Source organism: Desmodus rotundus, chromosome 12 (genome assembly GCF_022682495.2).
Source record: "Desmodus rotundus isolate HL8 chromosome 12, HLdesRot8A.1, whole genome shotgun sequence".
Taxonomy (NCBI): domain Eukaryota; kingdom Metazoa; phylum Chordata; class Mammalia; order Chiroptera; family Phyllostomidae; genus Desmodus; species Desmodus rotundus.
Window position 1 is genome coordinate 65,093,124 of NC_071398.1, and position 15,362 is coordinate 65,108,485.

Consider the following 15,362-nt stretch of genomic DNA (forward strand, 5'->3'; position numbering starts at 1 on the left):
TTTTTTATTTTTTGACTTTTAGAGAGAGAGAGAGAGACATTGATTTGTTGTTTCACTTCTTTATGCATTCATTGGGTGATTATTGTGTGTGTCCTGACCTGGGATTGAACCTGCAACCTTGGTGTGCTGGGATGACACTCCAAATTAACTGAGCTACTCAGCCAGGGCTCTTTCATTTCCTTGTTGTTGGGGCCTGTGTGTGTTTACTGTTCAGTGTCCCTCGATGTGGCCTTTTATCTTGGGTTATTTTTAGTGTGAGGTGTAGTTAGACTGAGCTATGTAGAAGAGGAGTTATGTAATCCTGCTCTTACTTGGATACTGAGGAGAAAACCGAGATCTGTCAGTCCTTAGTGCCAAGAGCCGAGGAGCCCTCCGACCTCTTTAGTGCTAGTAACTGACTACTTGATGTTGTAATAAGGCAAGAATTTACCAAGAAACAAGCACATTATTTGCAAAGAGCCCCAAGAGTTGGGGATAAAGCATTACTCTTCTTGGCTGATAGTGTTCTGGCTGCTTGCGAGTGGTTGTCATGGTGATGGGAGAGAATGAACTGGGAGGTGGCTGGGGTAGGCTTTGCAATGTGGAAGAAGGGGGCTTAACCTACAGGTCCTTTGTGAATAGGACTTTGTCATAGCCTTCCTCTGACTAGGGCTTGAAGTATCGTGTTGCTTTTCCTGATGCCAGAGTGCAAAACAAAGGCAGTGAAATTAGTGTCCTACCATTCTGCACAGGGGGCTTGTTTCTGTCCTCGCTCCATTATTCCATGACCCCAAGGGGATTTAGATAATGAGGAGAAGACTTGGTAGCATGAAAAAATGTCAGTATTTGTATGATTAAGTTTAGGCACTAAAGCCCAATGTAAAAGAGTTATTTCAACTGATGCCAGTCATTTGGCATTTTGTTCCACCAGCTTAGGTTTTTCTTTTTTTTTTACTGAAATGTTTAATAAAGACTCACTGATGTTTAGGTATCAAACTTCATTTACTTCTTTTCTATTCTTTTTTATTGTTGTTATTGTTTTGTCTGGATGGTTTGACCTTGATCACTTTTACTGAAGGAGCACCGGCCCAAAAGGTCAAATATTATTTTCTCAACATTGGTTGTGGATTACAAAGTACCATAAACCGATGGTAAAAAGCCCTATTTTCCTTGGCATTCGGTTTCCCTAATCATGTTTCAAGAACAAATATTGTGGTTTCTGAGTTAGTGAAACAAAGAGAAGCAATGTCTGAGTGTTCCTTTTGGTAGTGATGCCTCCAGCATGTTCCTTTCTCAGAGGAAGGACAGGGTGTTATCCTTCTGTGGATAAAGCCTTTGTGTGCTTTCTTGGGTCCCCAAAGTCCCAATGGAAAGCTGAGAAGATTTTACTTTAGTAGATTCCTGATCTGGGTGCCTAAATCAAGAGCTCTTATTATCAAGACTGATCATCAGAGAATTCATTTGAAGGGTGCCTGCTAGGCCTCCTAAAGCAAAGTAGTAAGGGAGGAACTGGGGTGGTTGGAACAGTGAGCTTTCAGTGGTTCTAGGGTTGAAACATTTGAGAAAAAGAGAAAGATAAAGCTGGCCCAGCTTCTGGTGCAGGTGGGAAGAGTAGCAGAAATGTGTCCCAGAAAAGAAAGAAACTCACCTTTCAGAAGACACCAGCTGGAAGCTGTTGCCCCTTCCTGGGGCAGTGGGTTGGCTGGTAGCAGGGAGTGCAACAAGGGTGCCACTAAGGTGTCTCTCTGTCCAGCTCTGGGAAGCCCAAGTAACTTCTTCAGCAGGATATCTTGGTTTGCTTGGGCTACTATAACAGAACACCAGAGACTGTGTGGCTTAAACCATGAAATTTATTTTCTCACAGTTGTGGAGGTTAGAAGTCCAAGATCAAGATGTCAACAGGTTTGGTGTCTCCTGAGGCCTCTCTCCTTGGTTTGCAGAGGGCCACCTTCTCATTGTGTCCTCACATGGCCTTTCCTCTGTGAATGCACATCCTTCATGTCTCTTCCTGCCTCTTCCTGGAAAATCTTTCTCATGCAGGTGTTGTTGGCTCACCAAGCATTGGCCTTAGAGGACGGGGTCTACCCAGAGGGCCGCCCTTCCTGGTGGCACAGTGGGGACGAGGTGGCTGATATGTCAGCTGGGAGTCCCACGACCACAGTGAACCCGACACAGTCTCCACCTGCAAGGCTGACAGACTAGTGGAGACGGATAATCCCACAGACAACTAGCTGCAAAGTAGATCACTCTAAAGAATAATGTCTATCATATCCGTGTATTAGTCAAAATCCTTCAAAGGCTCTTGGTTGCCTACAAGGGAAACTCAAAATGCCTTAGCCTTGAATTCAGTGCCTTGTGTCATCTCTCCACACTTACCCGGCATCCTCCAGGCAGACTGCTGTGACCCCAGTCTCTGCCTGGGCCTCTGTGCCTGCAGCCAGCTGTTACCACTGGCCAAGGATGCTCATGCCCACCTTCCCTTCTGGCCTTCACCTTCCCAGTGTGCACTCAGTCCCCATCCAGGCCAGCAGCAGGGCTTGACCCATCAGTACACAGCTGACAATGCCACCCTTTATACTTGGGCCTTAACTCTAACTTGACCTTCCGCAGGAACCGATGGGATCAATGGGATCTTTGTGTTTGGGCACCCAGCCCAAGACTTGCATCAAGCGGGAAGGGCAGTGAGCTTGTATAGTCTGAAGCTTCTCTTTAAAATGTCCCAGTGTGCTTTCAGACATTTCTGTTAGATGCTTGCCCTTGAAATTGTGTAGCTACCTTGAAAAGTTAGACATACCATGAAATGATTTATGAATGTTCTCCTACTGTCTCTGACCTGCATATATTTTTATTTCTTTTTCTGCTTATATATTTCCTGTCTCAGCTTTATACCTCTCGATAAGGAAAACCAACACAGAAATATATCTACTTTACAGTCATGCTAATAATATTTTCCAACTTTCAAATGTTTATGTTATAAGATTGGGTCTGTTTTCTTTTTTTTTTATCCTCACCCAAGGACATGCATATTGATTTTTGAGAGAGGGGAAGGGAGGGAGAGAAACATCAATGTGAAAGAAACATCGATTGGTTGCCTCTGGTAAGCACCCCAACCAGGGACTGAACCCACACCTGAGGCACGTGCCCTGACTGGGAATCGAACCCACAGCCTTTCAGTTTATGGGCGACACTCCGACCAACTGAACCACACCAGCCAGGGTGGGTCTGTTTACTTATTATGCAGAGTAATGTTGGCAAAACTAGTTAACTGGAGTCTAAGTTGCTAGGGTATTACCAGAGCCCAACTGACCTAGGAGAAGGGAAATGCCCAACCCCAGTAAGTTCCAGCCTTCTGCAGGGGAGAAGGAAGATAGCCAACTCCAGCCCTCTCTGGCCATGCTGGCCTACTTCAGGAGGGAGGAAAAGCAAAACCTGAGCAACTTGTGGAGTTCACAGACCAGAAGCACAGGCTCACTAAAAAACAGAGACCTTATCACGAGGCCACAGCATGTTGCCCCTCCCTACCACATCCCTAGCGGCCAACTTACAACAGATCCCTTTACCGAGTACATTATGTCCAACTATCAGGAAGAATGTAAAGGTAATGAAAGGTAGTAAACCCAGTTTGGATCAGACACGGCAGGAATGTTGGGATTATCAGATAGGGAGTTTAAAACAACTATGATTAAAATGCTAAGGGCCCTGATGGATGAAGTAGACACAGACAAGAAGAGATGGGCCATACAAGCAGCAAGATGGAAGTCCCTAGAGAAATCCAAAAAGAAATGCTAGAGATAAAAACCAACTGAAACAGAAATGAGAAAATGCCTTTGATGGGCTCATTAGCAGACCGAGAAAAGACTCTCTGAGCTAGAGGCTATCTCAATAGACAGACACCTTCAGAACCGAGTAGCAAAGAGCACGAAGATCCTAGAAGCAGAACAAAGTGTCTGAGAACTGTGGGGCAACTGCAGAAGGTGGAACACGCGTAATGAGAATACCAGAGGAGAAGCAGCAAAGACACAGACGAAATGTTTGCAACAAGGACTGAGAGTCCCCCAAAGGCAGTGTTCCCCACTCAGCCGTGGTTTCACTCTGAGCAGTTTCCATTACCTGCGGGCAACTTCCGTCTGAAAATATTAAATGGAAACTTCCAGAGAGAAATAATATATAAGTTTTACATTGAGCGCTGTTCTGAGTAGCGTGATGACATTTGTCGCTGTCCTGCTCTTTCCTGCCTGGGACATGAATCAGCCCTTTGTCCAGGGTTTCCCCGCTGTATACGTGACTCACCTGTTAAGTCACTTGGTAGCTGTGTTGGTCATCAGATCAGCTGTTTCCGTATATCCGTCAGTGCTGGCGGTCACCCTTATTTTACTTAATAATGGCCCCAGGGCAAAAGAGTAGTGAGCCGGCAATTCAGATACTCTACAGCGAAGCCTCCCTTCAGTGAAAAGTTTCTTGGTAAGGAAACAACATCATACGCTGAGGTTGCTAAGATCTATGGGTAAGAAAATCTCGTCTATCTGCAATTGTGGAGAAAGAAAAAGAAATCATGCTGGTTTTACTGCTGCACCTCAAACTGCACCAGTTACGGCCACAGGTCTCCGGGCAAGGAAGCAGTAACAATGTGGTAGGCAGGATTCTAACCGCGTCAATAATTACTGTGAATGTGAATGGTCTAAATTCACCAATTAAAAGACAGAGATTGTCAGAGTGGGCCAAAAAAACTACGCCCAACTATATATTGTCTACAAGAAACCCACTTTAGATGTAAAGATTAAAAGTATATGGATGGATAAAAATATACCATGCTAGAAAGTGGGGGTGGGGGGTAAGTGTATTTACTGCAGGAAGAACAGACTTCAAAGCAAGGAAAAGTTGAAGACAAGGGAATAAAGTAGGATCCTCACCTCACCCCAAACTCCTGGCAACCACTGATCTGTTCTTCGCCACTGCGGCTTCACATTTTTTAAGAATTTCTGAGAATGCCAAGTAAATGGAATCATGCAGTATGTAACCTTTTGAAAGTGGGTTCTCTCACTCAACATAATAACTTTAATAAGATTTCTCCAAGTTGTAGGTATCAACAGTTTGTTCCTGTTCACTGTTACGGAGGATTCTGTGGTATGCTTGTACCACAGTTCCGTCACCCAGCCACATGCTGAAGAGTGTTGGGGGGGTTCCGGAGTTTGACCACCACAGGTAAAGCTTCTGCGCGGCGAACGGTCACGCACAGGCTTCTGTACAGTCCAAGGTTTTGTAGACCTAAGAGTGGGGTTGCTGGGGGTCAGATACCCACTTCACTCTGTAAGAACTTACCAAACCATTGTCCACACTGCCTGTCCCACTTTACATTCTCGTTCGAAAGGTATGAGATTTCTCGTTGCTCCGTGTGCTTGTCAGCACTTGGTGTTTTCAGTATTTTTTTTTTAATTTTAGCCATTCAAATAAGCAGGCAAGTAATTGTATCTTAGCATGTTTTTAGTTTGCATTTCCCTAATGGCTAAAGATATTGACTCATGTGCCCATTTGTCACCCTACATCCTCTTTGGTGAAGTGTCTCTTCAAGTCCTTTGCCCCTTTTTCATTGTTACTTGTTTTCTTATTGTTGAGTTGGAGAGTTCCGTGTATATTCTAGATACAAGTCCTTGGCTGGATCTGTAGTTTTCGAATGCATCCTCCTCATCCACATCTTGTCTTTTCATTCTCACAACAGTACCTTTGGAAGAACAAAAGCTTAAAATTCTGAACTGCATGAAGTCCAATTTTTCATTGTTTTAATGCATCTTTCATTGGGTGTCAGTCTAAGAACTCTTTGCCTAACCCCAGTTCACAAGGATTTACTCTGTTTGTTTTTCTAAACACTGTATAGTTTTGTTTTTCATTTAGATTATGATCCATGTTGAGTTAATCTTTATATAAGGTGTGAGCTTTCTGTCAAGGTCTAACTCTTTTCTCATAGATGACCAATTATTCCAATAAATACCATCTTTCCTCCACTGAATTGTGTTTACACTTTGTCAAAGATCAAATGAGTGTATTTGTGTGAGTCTGTTTCTGGACTTCCCATTTTTTTCCATTGATCTCTGGGTCTGTAGCTTCTCTTTGAGTCTCTTTTAACTAAAAAAAAAAGACAAATTCGCCATATATCATGAGCAATAGAGGGTGGGGGGGCGGGATCGGTCACCTGTGTGTCCTAGAACTGGTCACAGCTGATTCTTCTCATCACCTATTTCCCAGCAGCTTCCAACTCAGACACCACAGAAACTGGGGTGAACAGCTCAATCAAGTGCCAGTTAGCTTCACGGTGTAACGAACTGATGACACCAGTGTCTCCTTCCGTAAATGTGCTCCTTACTCTCCGTGGTGTCAACCGAAAACTACGCCAGCTTCACATGACTCAGAGCAGAAGGAAGGGAGTAGCATTCCGACCTAAGGAAAAGTTTCAGATGAAAATGGCAGGGAGATATGAACATGGAAGCACCTTTCACTATTTAATTGGTAAATTAAAGTGTCGTCCGAGCCACAGAGGTTTATTACAACGACAGTGGGTGTCTGCTGAAAATAGTTTCCTGGGTTACCTTTCTCGCATGGGCCATTTGAATGAGAATGATCCAGAATGGCATTCCAGTGCATGGAGTACAGATGGATGGACACACAGACAGATGGATGCAGATCTAGATAGTCTCCTTTCCTTTCCCCTGCACAAACTAGGGCCATGTAATACATACTATTTCATAACTAAAACAGGTCATCTTTACTGCATAGAAGGCTGCAGTTCCTAGCACTTATCGTTTGTCATTATTTCTTCTGATCAAAGGCCATACAAGTGGTAGAGTCGGTGTTAAGTAAACACGTTTTCTCCCTTCAGGCTGATGTTGGAGGACTCCTTTTTCTGGGTGTATTAGATAATTTCTGCTAAGAAATAATGTACCTTTCATTGAAATGGCCAGATGGAGCAATGACTTTCACAAGACACAAGGGTGTTTGAATACCAAGACCCTCATGGCGTGTTCTAATCGTGGGCAGCTTTTCAGCAGTCCTGACAGTTCAGGCTGTGCGTAGCGCCTTTCTTCAGGTACAAACACATCTGGTTCTGTCGCTCTGCTCTTTCTGAGTTCAAGTCAGCTTTTCCAGCGTTTGTTCATTGTGCTCCTAAGTAAAGCAGTGAGAATTTACTCACTATCTACCTTTTACTTTTCTCACTTTAGCTGATGCTTCTAGGTAAGACGGGATTGGATTGTGGAAGGGGAAAGGAGCCACCCTCATTTACTCATTTGTTCATTCACACATTCCTTCATTCATTCTGGAGATATTTATTGAGCACTCACTCCATGTTAAGCACCGTAATCAATAAGGTAAACCTAGGCCTCTAAGGAGCTCATGCTCGATATATCCTTGATACACCACATGGAGTCCCCTACTCGGCCTTGAGAATCGGAGAAGGTCCCTGAAGCAGGTGGCAGCTGAGCTGAATCTTGGAGGACAAATACAAGTAGAAATAGTCCCAGACGGGGTTGGAGGGAGGGGTGAGTGTCCAGGCAGAGAACATGGCTTGAGTAAGGGCCCAGAGAAGATGTCAAGGCTTTCTAGGAAACTGCAACAATGTTAGTATTATGGGAGCATAGAGCACAGGGGCGGGGTTTGTGTTATCCAGTGCGGCTTCACACACACACACAGACACACACAGACACAAAACCTAGAATACCCTAGAGAGGGAGCATATTGGCTAACCCACCACAGGCCCCGCCCTTCTCCATCGTTCTGCTCTATACTGTTTATCTTATTGCCTTCTTGGCTCATGTAGGCATTTGAATTTGGGATCCTCCACTTCTGAACCTTGATAAAAGGTCAAGTTCAAACTATCTCACTTGCCAATTTGGGCAGGAGAGGAAGGGAGACTGGCTTTTTGATGAAATTATGAAGACTAACCCAATGAAAGATCTTACCCATGAGATGAGAGCAGAAGAATTAGTCACATATGTTAAAAGAAGGGTCTTTTTTTCTAAAGAAGAAAATGGAGCGTAAAAATATATTTATTGATGTCCTATCCTGTGTCGGATACTATGCTAAGTTCTTTTATATCAGGCCTTTCGACAAAAGATGATAGTAATTTAAAGAGATCATATGTCCAAATTGTATGTATGAAATTAAATTGATAATTTAGAAAGTGATTTTATGCATCTCAACATATTTTATTTACAAGAATGTCACTTTAATGCTTAATGCAATCAAATATTCACCACTATTAACGGAGGGTTGATTATGTGTTAGCTCCTCAGCTGCACTGGGGACACAGAACACTTAGGGCCCCTGCCTGCTCCCTGCTGGGGCCTCTTCACAGCGGGAACAATTACCTCTGTCTGGGCCTCTGAGCTGTCGGAAGTGAGTCGCCCCAGGATTAAAGGAAAACTGTAGAAGAATAACTTGAGTCTGTAACCTTGGTGAACTTAAACACATTTGTACTTTTAAGATTGATTTGGATCCAGCCAACCCTTCACCTTTCTGGAATGAGTATCCCGGCTACTGGGTAAATCAGTAACAAACAAGCCCCTGGTGAGCCAGGGTCACTTTGCCTTCCCTGGACTGCCCATAGTGATGGTTTAGGGCTGTGACGAGCTTGTCAAAAATAACTTCTTGGTCCTCACAACAGAATTTGTCAAAACTGGTTTTCCTGTGCAGACCTGCACTTGGTGTGAGTCAGGAGAAATAAGGAGACGCATCTCCCGAGGAAGGAGAAGAACCTGAGTCATCTCCGAGTCCCTCCGAGTGGCCTAGCACAGAGCCTTAGGCAGACTGCTGCTCAGTAAATATTTGCTGGCCCGATCCCCAATTACCCAGAGATCTGTATCTGCAAAGAGAGCTGTTTTTTCCAATCTGTCAGAGGCCTGCTCTATTTGCGACTGCCCTATATTTGGAACCTTAGAGTAAGGAACTGGTTGTGTTTATATATCCAACACCCCTATTTCCCGGTTCTGACATCCAGGTAAAAATAGACTGTAGTAAGTCACCTGAGCATGTGCTTCTTCCTTCCTCTCTCAGGCGCCTCCGTTGGCCCTGTTTTCCCTCCTCATCTCTGGCAACCGCCACTGGCCCCAGCGCAGGAGAAGATTCGGGTTTATCATTTCAATCAGCTGCGCTGCTGGAGCTATCGTGGTTGGAGAGCCACAGGCAAAAGTGACGCAAGTTTGCACATCTCCTGACGTGTCTGTGGGGTAATCTTAGAATGGGACGACAGGCCCTGCCAGAGGAAAGGGACTCCCAGTTAATGACTGCCGTGAAGCAGGAGTAAGGACAAAACCAAGAGCACCTGGAAGAAACCAACCGGAGGACTTGGGTTGCATTGCAAATGAGGTGGGTCCAGAATCTTGAGTCACAAGGAGCTCGGAGGGAGGGAGGGAGAGAGAGAGGCTCTTGTTCCATCTGTGAAAAGCCAATCATTCAGGACACCTGGTCCGTGGTAAGAGCAGCTAAAGGAAGAAGATTGAGAAATATTCAGGAGCATTCGATAGCAAAAAAAGAAAAAAGGAGCCTTAGAATGACCAATGGAAGAAAATGGAAACATTGAGGCAGTCTGATTTTAAGATTTTATTTATTTGTTTTTAGAGAGAGGGGAAGGAAGGGAGAAAGAGGGAGAGAAACATCAATCAGTTGCCTCTCGAAAGCTCCCTACTGGGGACCTGGCCAGCAACCTAGGGATGTGCCCTGACCTGGAATCGAACCAATGACCTTCCAGTTTGCTGGACAACACCCAACCCACTGAGCCACACCACTCCGGGCTCAAGGCGGTATTGAGGAGGGTGGCTTTCCCTGGTTCTTATCGGACTGCAGTTTCACAGAAGGGACCTGTGGAAAGAGGGGACCTGAACCCTGGGACTGAGGAGGTGGGCGGTGGCGGGTGGAGCACGGCAGCCTGGGAGCTCTCCTGTGGCTCTCACACCACCAGCAGAGCAGGGGAGATGTGTGAATTCTGAGCGAGCCTAGATCGCAGTCACGTCCTGAGATCAAATGATCACACATGGTAATATTTACCAGCGTCAGGGAGATCAGATCAGACCGGTGTGATTTTTTTTTTTTCCTGTAATGAAACTAGGTCCAGCCAGCCAGACTGGGAACTTACTGTTTGCGCTGTTTCCCAACATGGTTTGGCTGGCCAAACCAGCCATGATGTTTCCTCGACTCTCAGGGGTTCTGCTCACAGTGACTTAGTCTTTACCGCCAGCTTTCAAGTGGGAGGAGGGTTAAAGGTCAGCAGGTGAGCAGGAGGATCCCTGTCCTGCCATGGTGGGTGTGCCTGTGTGTGCGTGCCTGTGCAGGCGTGCACTTTTCTGCACACTAATTGTTGTGTCCTGATCCAGTTGGCAAGCCCCGAACCCCTGTTTGCGGGCACGAGGATGGGTGCCAGGCCGGTTGTTTGGCAGTTTCCCATGTTGTTTATTGTAAAGAAGGTAAATCAGTCCGTGGGAGTTTCTGGGTCGGAGGGCAAGGGGTATTTACAGTCAACAGGAGAAGGACGAGGAGATAAAAGATGGGAGCCTGGGGTGCGCCTAGTCTTAGGGTGAGAGCGTGAGATGGTGAGGAGAGGCCGCCTGCAGGGATCTCTGCCCTGAAGCGTTTATGTGGGAAACACAACCTGGAAACTGCACTTTGGCCCGAGCACCAGAGCTGAACAGAATAAAATAAGGTTGGACTCAAATTCCATTTCATCAACTCCCCTTTTTAAAGTTTTTTTTTTAATTCTCCCGAAGATGACAGATGGATGCTCACAGTTTGGGAATAAGAGCTTAAGTGAAGAATCGAGAAGGCAAGGATCTGGTCCCTGTACACATGCCCAGAGAAACTGAAGCGAGAGAGTCTGACTGTAGAGGCAGAGCGACCGCCAGCCCTGTCCTTTTGGGAGAAGCAAGCCCGGACGTCGCGGCTCCGCTCGGGATTGAGCAAGAAGCAATGAAATCTCTGACCGCGGAAAACTTAGAAGAGTGTCTCCTGGATAAGGTGAGGACAGATACTGGTCTCCCACACCCCCCTCGCCCCTCCCTACCCTCCTCGCCCCCCTCACCCCACCAATCCTGATTCAGACTTCATTATCATGGTAATAAGTTGGTTACTTAGGCAAAACTGCTAAAAAATAAATAAGGAAAACTTACAATGTTAACAATTATAGCAAACAAAATGATTCCCCATTATTTTTTCTTCTGGGGTCTATGCAATGGAAGGAGTGTTGGCCGACATTGTCCCATTATCCTGTGTTTTCTGAAAGAAAAGAGTCCAAATGTTTTTAGCCTGGCCTTCAAGTAATGCTTTTATCTTTCTACTCTCTGCCTCCCTGCATCTCCAATAGGACTTTCAGACACCTCTCTGCACACTGAATCCAGCCTGTGTATCTGCTTTCTTTAGCCTATTAGCGTATTTCAAAATTTTTTCAAATTTGTTACAAATACGGAGTGGGCAAATGTAGGTTTACAGTTGTGAGTATGCGAAAGTTTATTTTTGTATTATTATTTATTATTATTGCATTATTTTCCATATGAACAACTGTAAATCTACGTTTGCCCACCCCGTAATTTAAAATAGAGAATTGTGAATAGAAACCCAGATTTTCATCTTTTCTGGTGGGGTGGGGGATCAGGGATCAAGATATCTGGCCACCACAGGTCCCAGTTTCTTGCCTGGCAACCGTGGGCTGGAGCTGCATGACCAACAGAACCTGGGCTCACTGACCCTCCTGGCTACAGCTGTGGCACTGCTGAACCTGACGCCCGCCTCCTCCCTATACCCCCCCCCCGTTTGTGTCCCCCCCTCACCCCTGGGGGTGGTCGTGTCTGCCACTCCCGCCCCACAAAACTGTGTTCTGAGAAGTTCGCAGGCCGGAGGGGGGACAGCCTCTCCCCTCCCCCACTTTTCTGCCTCATAGCCACCCTTCAAATTCAGCTCAGAATCCACTTTCTCAAAAACATTTCCCCCACACAAAACGTTTTCCTTAGCACAAAAGGTTTTTTGCCTTCCTGTGAACTCTCCTCGTAATTATTACTGATAGTATTTTTTTTGACAATCACTATGGTAAATATCACATTGTTTTATTGTCTCTAAGCTTCTGGAGGGAAGAAGAGAGTCTTGGATATCTTTACTCCCCTTGATATTCACGCAGAATCTCTGCACACACGCGGTCAGAAAATCTTCAGGGTTTACTGAAGATTCTGCAAGGATAGTGTAAGAGGCGCTGGCAGGTGGAGGCCCACCCGGTATCTCACTTAATCTAATGACAACCATGTGACACACGCAAAGAGGGGACAGAGGCCCCTGTGGATTAAACAACTTGGCCTAAGTCACACAGCTAGGTAGCGAGGGCGCTGAGGTTCCAGCCTACTGTTCTTTACCCCAAAGCCATATGTCTCCTGCAAAACCCCTCTATACAAATCTCCATAAACACAGACTGAGCACCGGCTCTGGGAAAAACACGGTGCCCGGAACACAGGTCCGGGATGCGGCTTGGTGCGTGAGAGAGAGATTCTGTGCCCTGGTCCTCTCCAAGGGTGGCCCTGTCCCACCTGCGGATTTTGTCCATAACTCCAGAGGCAAAAGGAATAATTGTGCAGTTGGATAAATGCTTAATGTCACACATGGCTGACCACAGGGCTGCAGCAGGATTCAAATGGGCTGCTGGAGGCGGAGGGGTAGCTCTGATGGGAGAAGAGCTTCGGGGCGGAGGCAAAGCCTCAGCGCATGCGTAGGATTTGAGTGAGCAGAGGATCACAGCCAAGGCCGCAGGGCTAAGGAAGCCCGTTCAAGCGGCGGGCGTGGGTTTCTCTCCCAGTCGCCTTGTCCTTGGGGAGGCTGTGTGCAGTGGTTCTGACACAGGCTTCAGAATGACACAGCCCGCGCGCGGATCCCTGTCCCGTGACTTGCTGGCTTTGGGACCCTGGGCAAATTACTTACACTTTCTGAACTTCAGTCTCCTCATCTGTAAAGTGGGGGCAATCATAGCATCCGCCCTAAAAGATTCCTGGGAGGCTCCAAGGAGCTAAGCCTTAGAAAGTATCCTGCACGTCGCAAGCCTCGCCCGTGGAGCTCCTTCGTGCCCCTGTTGCTAAGGCTTCTGCTATGTGTGGGAGCCGTGAACATCCTGTGGGGCCCAAGCATCTGGTTCATGGAAGAATTAGTTTGAAAAGATGGGGACGTGATGGCGGAAACCCTGTCTCATCTGTATGTGTTGCTGAATTTAAGTCTCCACCCCTTCCCATTATTAACCCCTGGAAGACTCAGACAGTGTCTGTCCTTTTGTACACTGATTATTGGATTTAATGTGACTCCTGAATTAAAAGTCTGACTTCCTGTTGTCGGGAAGGAAGTTCTGCGCTGTTCCCCCCAGTGACAGTCATCACGGATGACACTTGCACAGGCCACATGCTCAGGGCTGTGACGGGGCCTGTGAGAAATTCCATTCCCCGCCCGCTGGGTGCCATTTCCCTACCTCGCTCTCCAGGAAGCAGGTCCGAATGCAAATGAGTCAGACTGTTATAATAGGCAACAACCTTGAGGTCACAATAATTTCCATTTGAAACAGTAAAAACTGTCCACAACTTGAGCCGGTCATAGAGCGAATGACAGTGTGATTCAGGGGAGGGAAGCAGCCCAGGATGGGACGTGTACATGCGTGTGGACATGCAGACATGCCCCAGAGAGAGGGAGGCCACTGGACAGGGATGGCTCCCTTAATGAATGGGTGCCTCTCACGGCTATTTTTGCATCAGCTCTGCTTAATTAGAGTGACTGAATCTGCCTGCTAACAAGTACGGCACAACTTATCCGCGGTCAGGGCAATGGAAGGGTTAGATTAGCCTGGGTCCTCAGATACTCAAATCCAATAGTCTTTGAGAACACCATTTCCCAACCACTGTGACTGCTGTGCTCTGTCTGGTCGGCCTTTGTGTTACTGTCCCTTGCTATTCCTGATCAGACTCCCGACGCCTGAACTTATCCACTGTCCCCTAATGTACTAGCCAGCTCTGTCCCTTCTCTGCCCGGGCTGGAAAACGTGACCCACCACTGAAACCCTGCTTGCTCTCCAGATCTTGCCCAGCAAACTCAAATCTTAGCACCTCAGCTGTTACCTCTGGTGCTGGAGAACATCTTACAGCTGAGCCCACGGGTACCTCCCGGCTGGTGGACCCACCCACATCTGTCTCAGGCACTGCCTGGCAATCTTACACATGTGCCCAAGTGGCCCTGCATTCCTTAGAGAAGCTATTTCCAGAGTCTGTCACCCCAAAGTCCCCTGCCTTCCACCTCTCCACCTCACTCTTGGCACATTGCCTCGTCTCCCGTTCTATAGGAGACGTCTGACAGGAAATCTCTGATTCCCACCATCCCCTACCCTTCTGTCTGTATCTGCACCCACCGTTCGTTCCTCCTGGCGCCCCGAGGCGGATTCCTCACCAGGTTTCTGCTTTTGCACAACTGTTCCCGGCTGGGAAATCCTTACTCAGTGGCTTTGCCCTTGGTGGCCTCTTCCTTCTCCACTGGCTCTTTCCTGTCAGCATTTGACATGTTCCAACCTGTGTGCCATTTTGAAAAAAAACCTGTTGCTGTCCTTGTATGTTTTTCCTTCTCAAGCCAACTTCCCAGAGGAGTTGCTCACCTCTGTCTTCACTTGTCTCCCGCTCCCTCTTAAGCTGCTGCGATCTGACCTGACGGAATGCCCAGCAAGTCCCGGGACCCTTCCCTCCTGTCCCCCGCTCCACACCCTACAGACACTGTTCAGGCCTTATCTTAGCCACTTACTGTTGACTGTGTTCTGGAAATTCTCCTTTCTTTATCTTCAAGACCTCTCACTGTTTATTCTCCCACCTCACCACCCTCCTGCAAGGCCATCTCTGCCCCAAGGGTACAGGAATGGTCACAACTCTCCGCTGTGCTCCTCCTGCTAGGTACCTGCCACACTTTCCATCTAGAACTACCTTCCTGCCCTTCTCTTTCTAGCTAACTCCTATTGATCTTTCCAGATACAAGTCCAGTCACTCCAGTACACAATGCCTCCAGGAAGGGCCTACCAGTCTCCAAACCAGGGAAGTGTCCCTTGTCCATGTCGTCCTTTGCAAACATTTACCTTAGCACTAGCTGGCTGCAGTTTCAGTTTGCATTTTGCCGCCCCCCACCCATCTCACCTGTAAACCTCTATACAGCATGTACGCACAGAGCCTGGCATGACGTGGGTATTCAACAAGACCGGCCCTGTGGAGTGGGATCACAACTCACGGAAGTCCTACCCTGGCCACAGCCCTTCACCACAGGCTTCTAATGGCATGTGCCTTGATTTTTGGCAAATGGCCTTACCTGTGGGACCACCTGCTCTCTTCCACTTGCACATTCTGGCAGATTCAGAA

General features: G+C 46.9%; 1 protein-coding gene across 5 annotated transcripts in view; it reads left to right on the plus strand.

The window, feature by feature from the left end:
* Window positions 1-3,042: 3,042 nt before the first annotated feature.
* MAB21L3 (mab-21 like 3) overlaps window positions 3,043-15,362 on the plus strand; it is a 28,960-nt gene continuing 16,640 nt past the window's right edge. Inside the window, exons 1-3 of one of the 5 annotated variants that reach the window (XM_045203778.3) lie at window positions 3,043-5,181; window positions 9,022-9,333; window positions 10,728-10,974. In XM_045203778.3, coding sequence (XP_045059713.2) covers window positions 10,807-10,974 — 168 coding nt within the window. In that variant the 5' untranslated portion in view covers window positions 3,043-5,181; window positions 9,022-9,333; window positions 10,728-10,806. Of the gene's footprint in view, window positions 5,182-8,389; window positions 9,334-9,455; window positions 9,864-10,313; window positions 10,428-10,727; window positions 10,975-15,362 lie in introns of those variants that run through there. The other 4 variants (XM_071219788.1, XM_045203780.3, XM_045203779.3 and 1 more) reach the window with 4 other exon arrangements.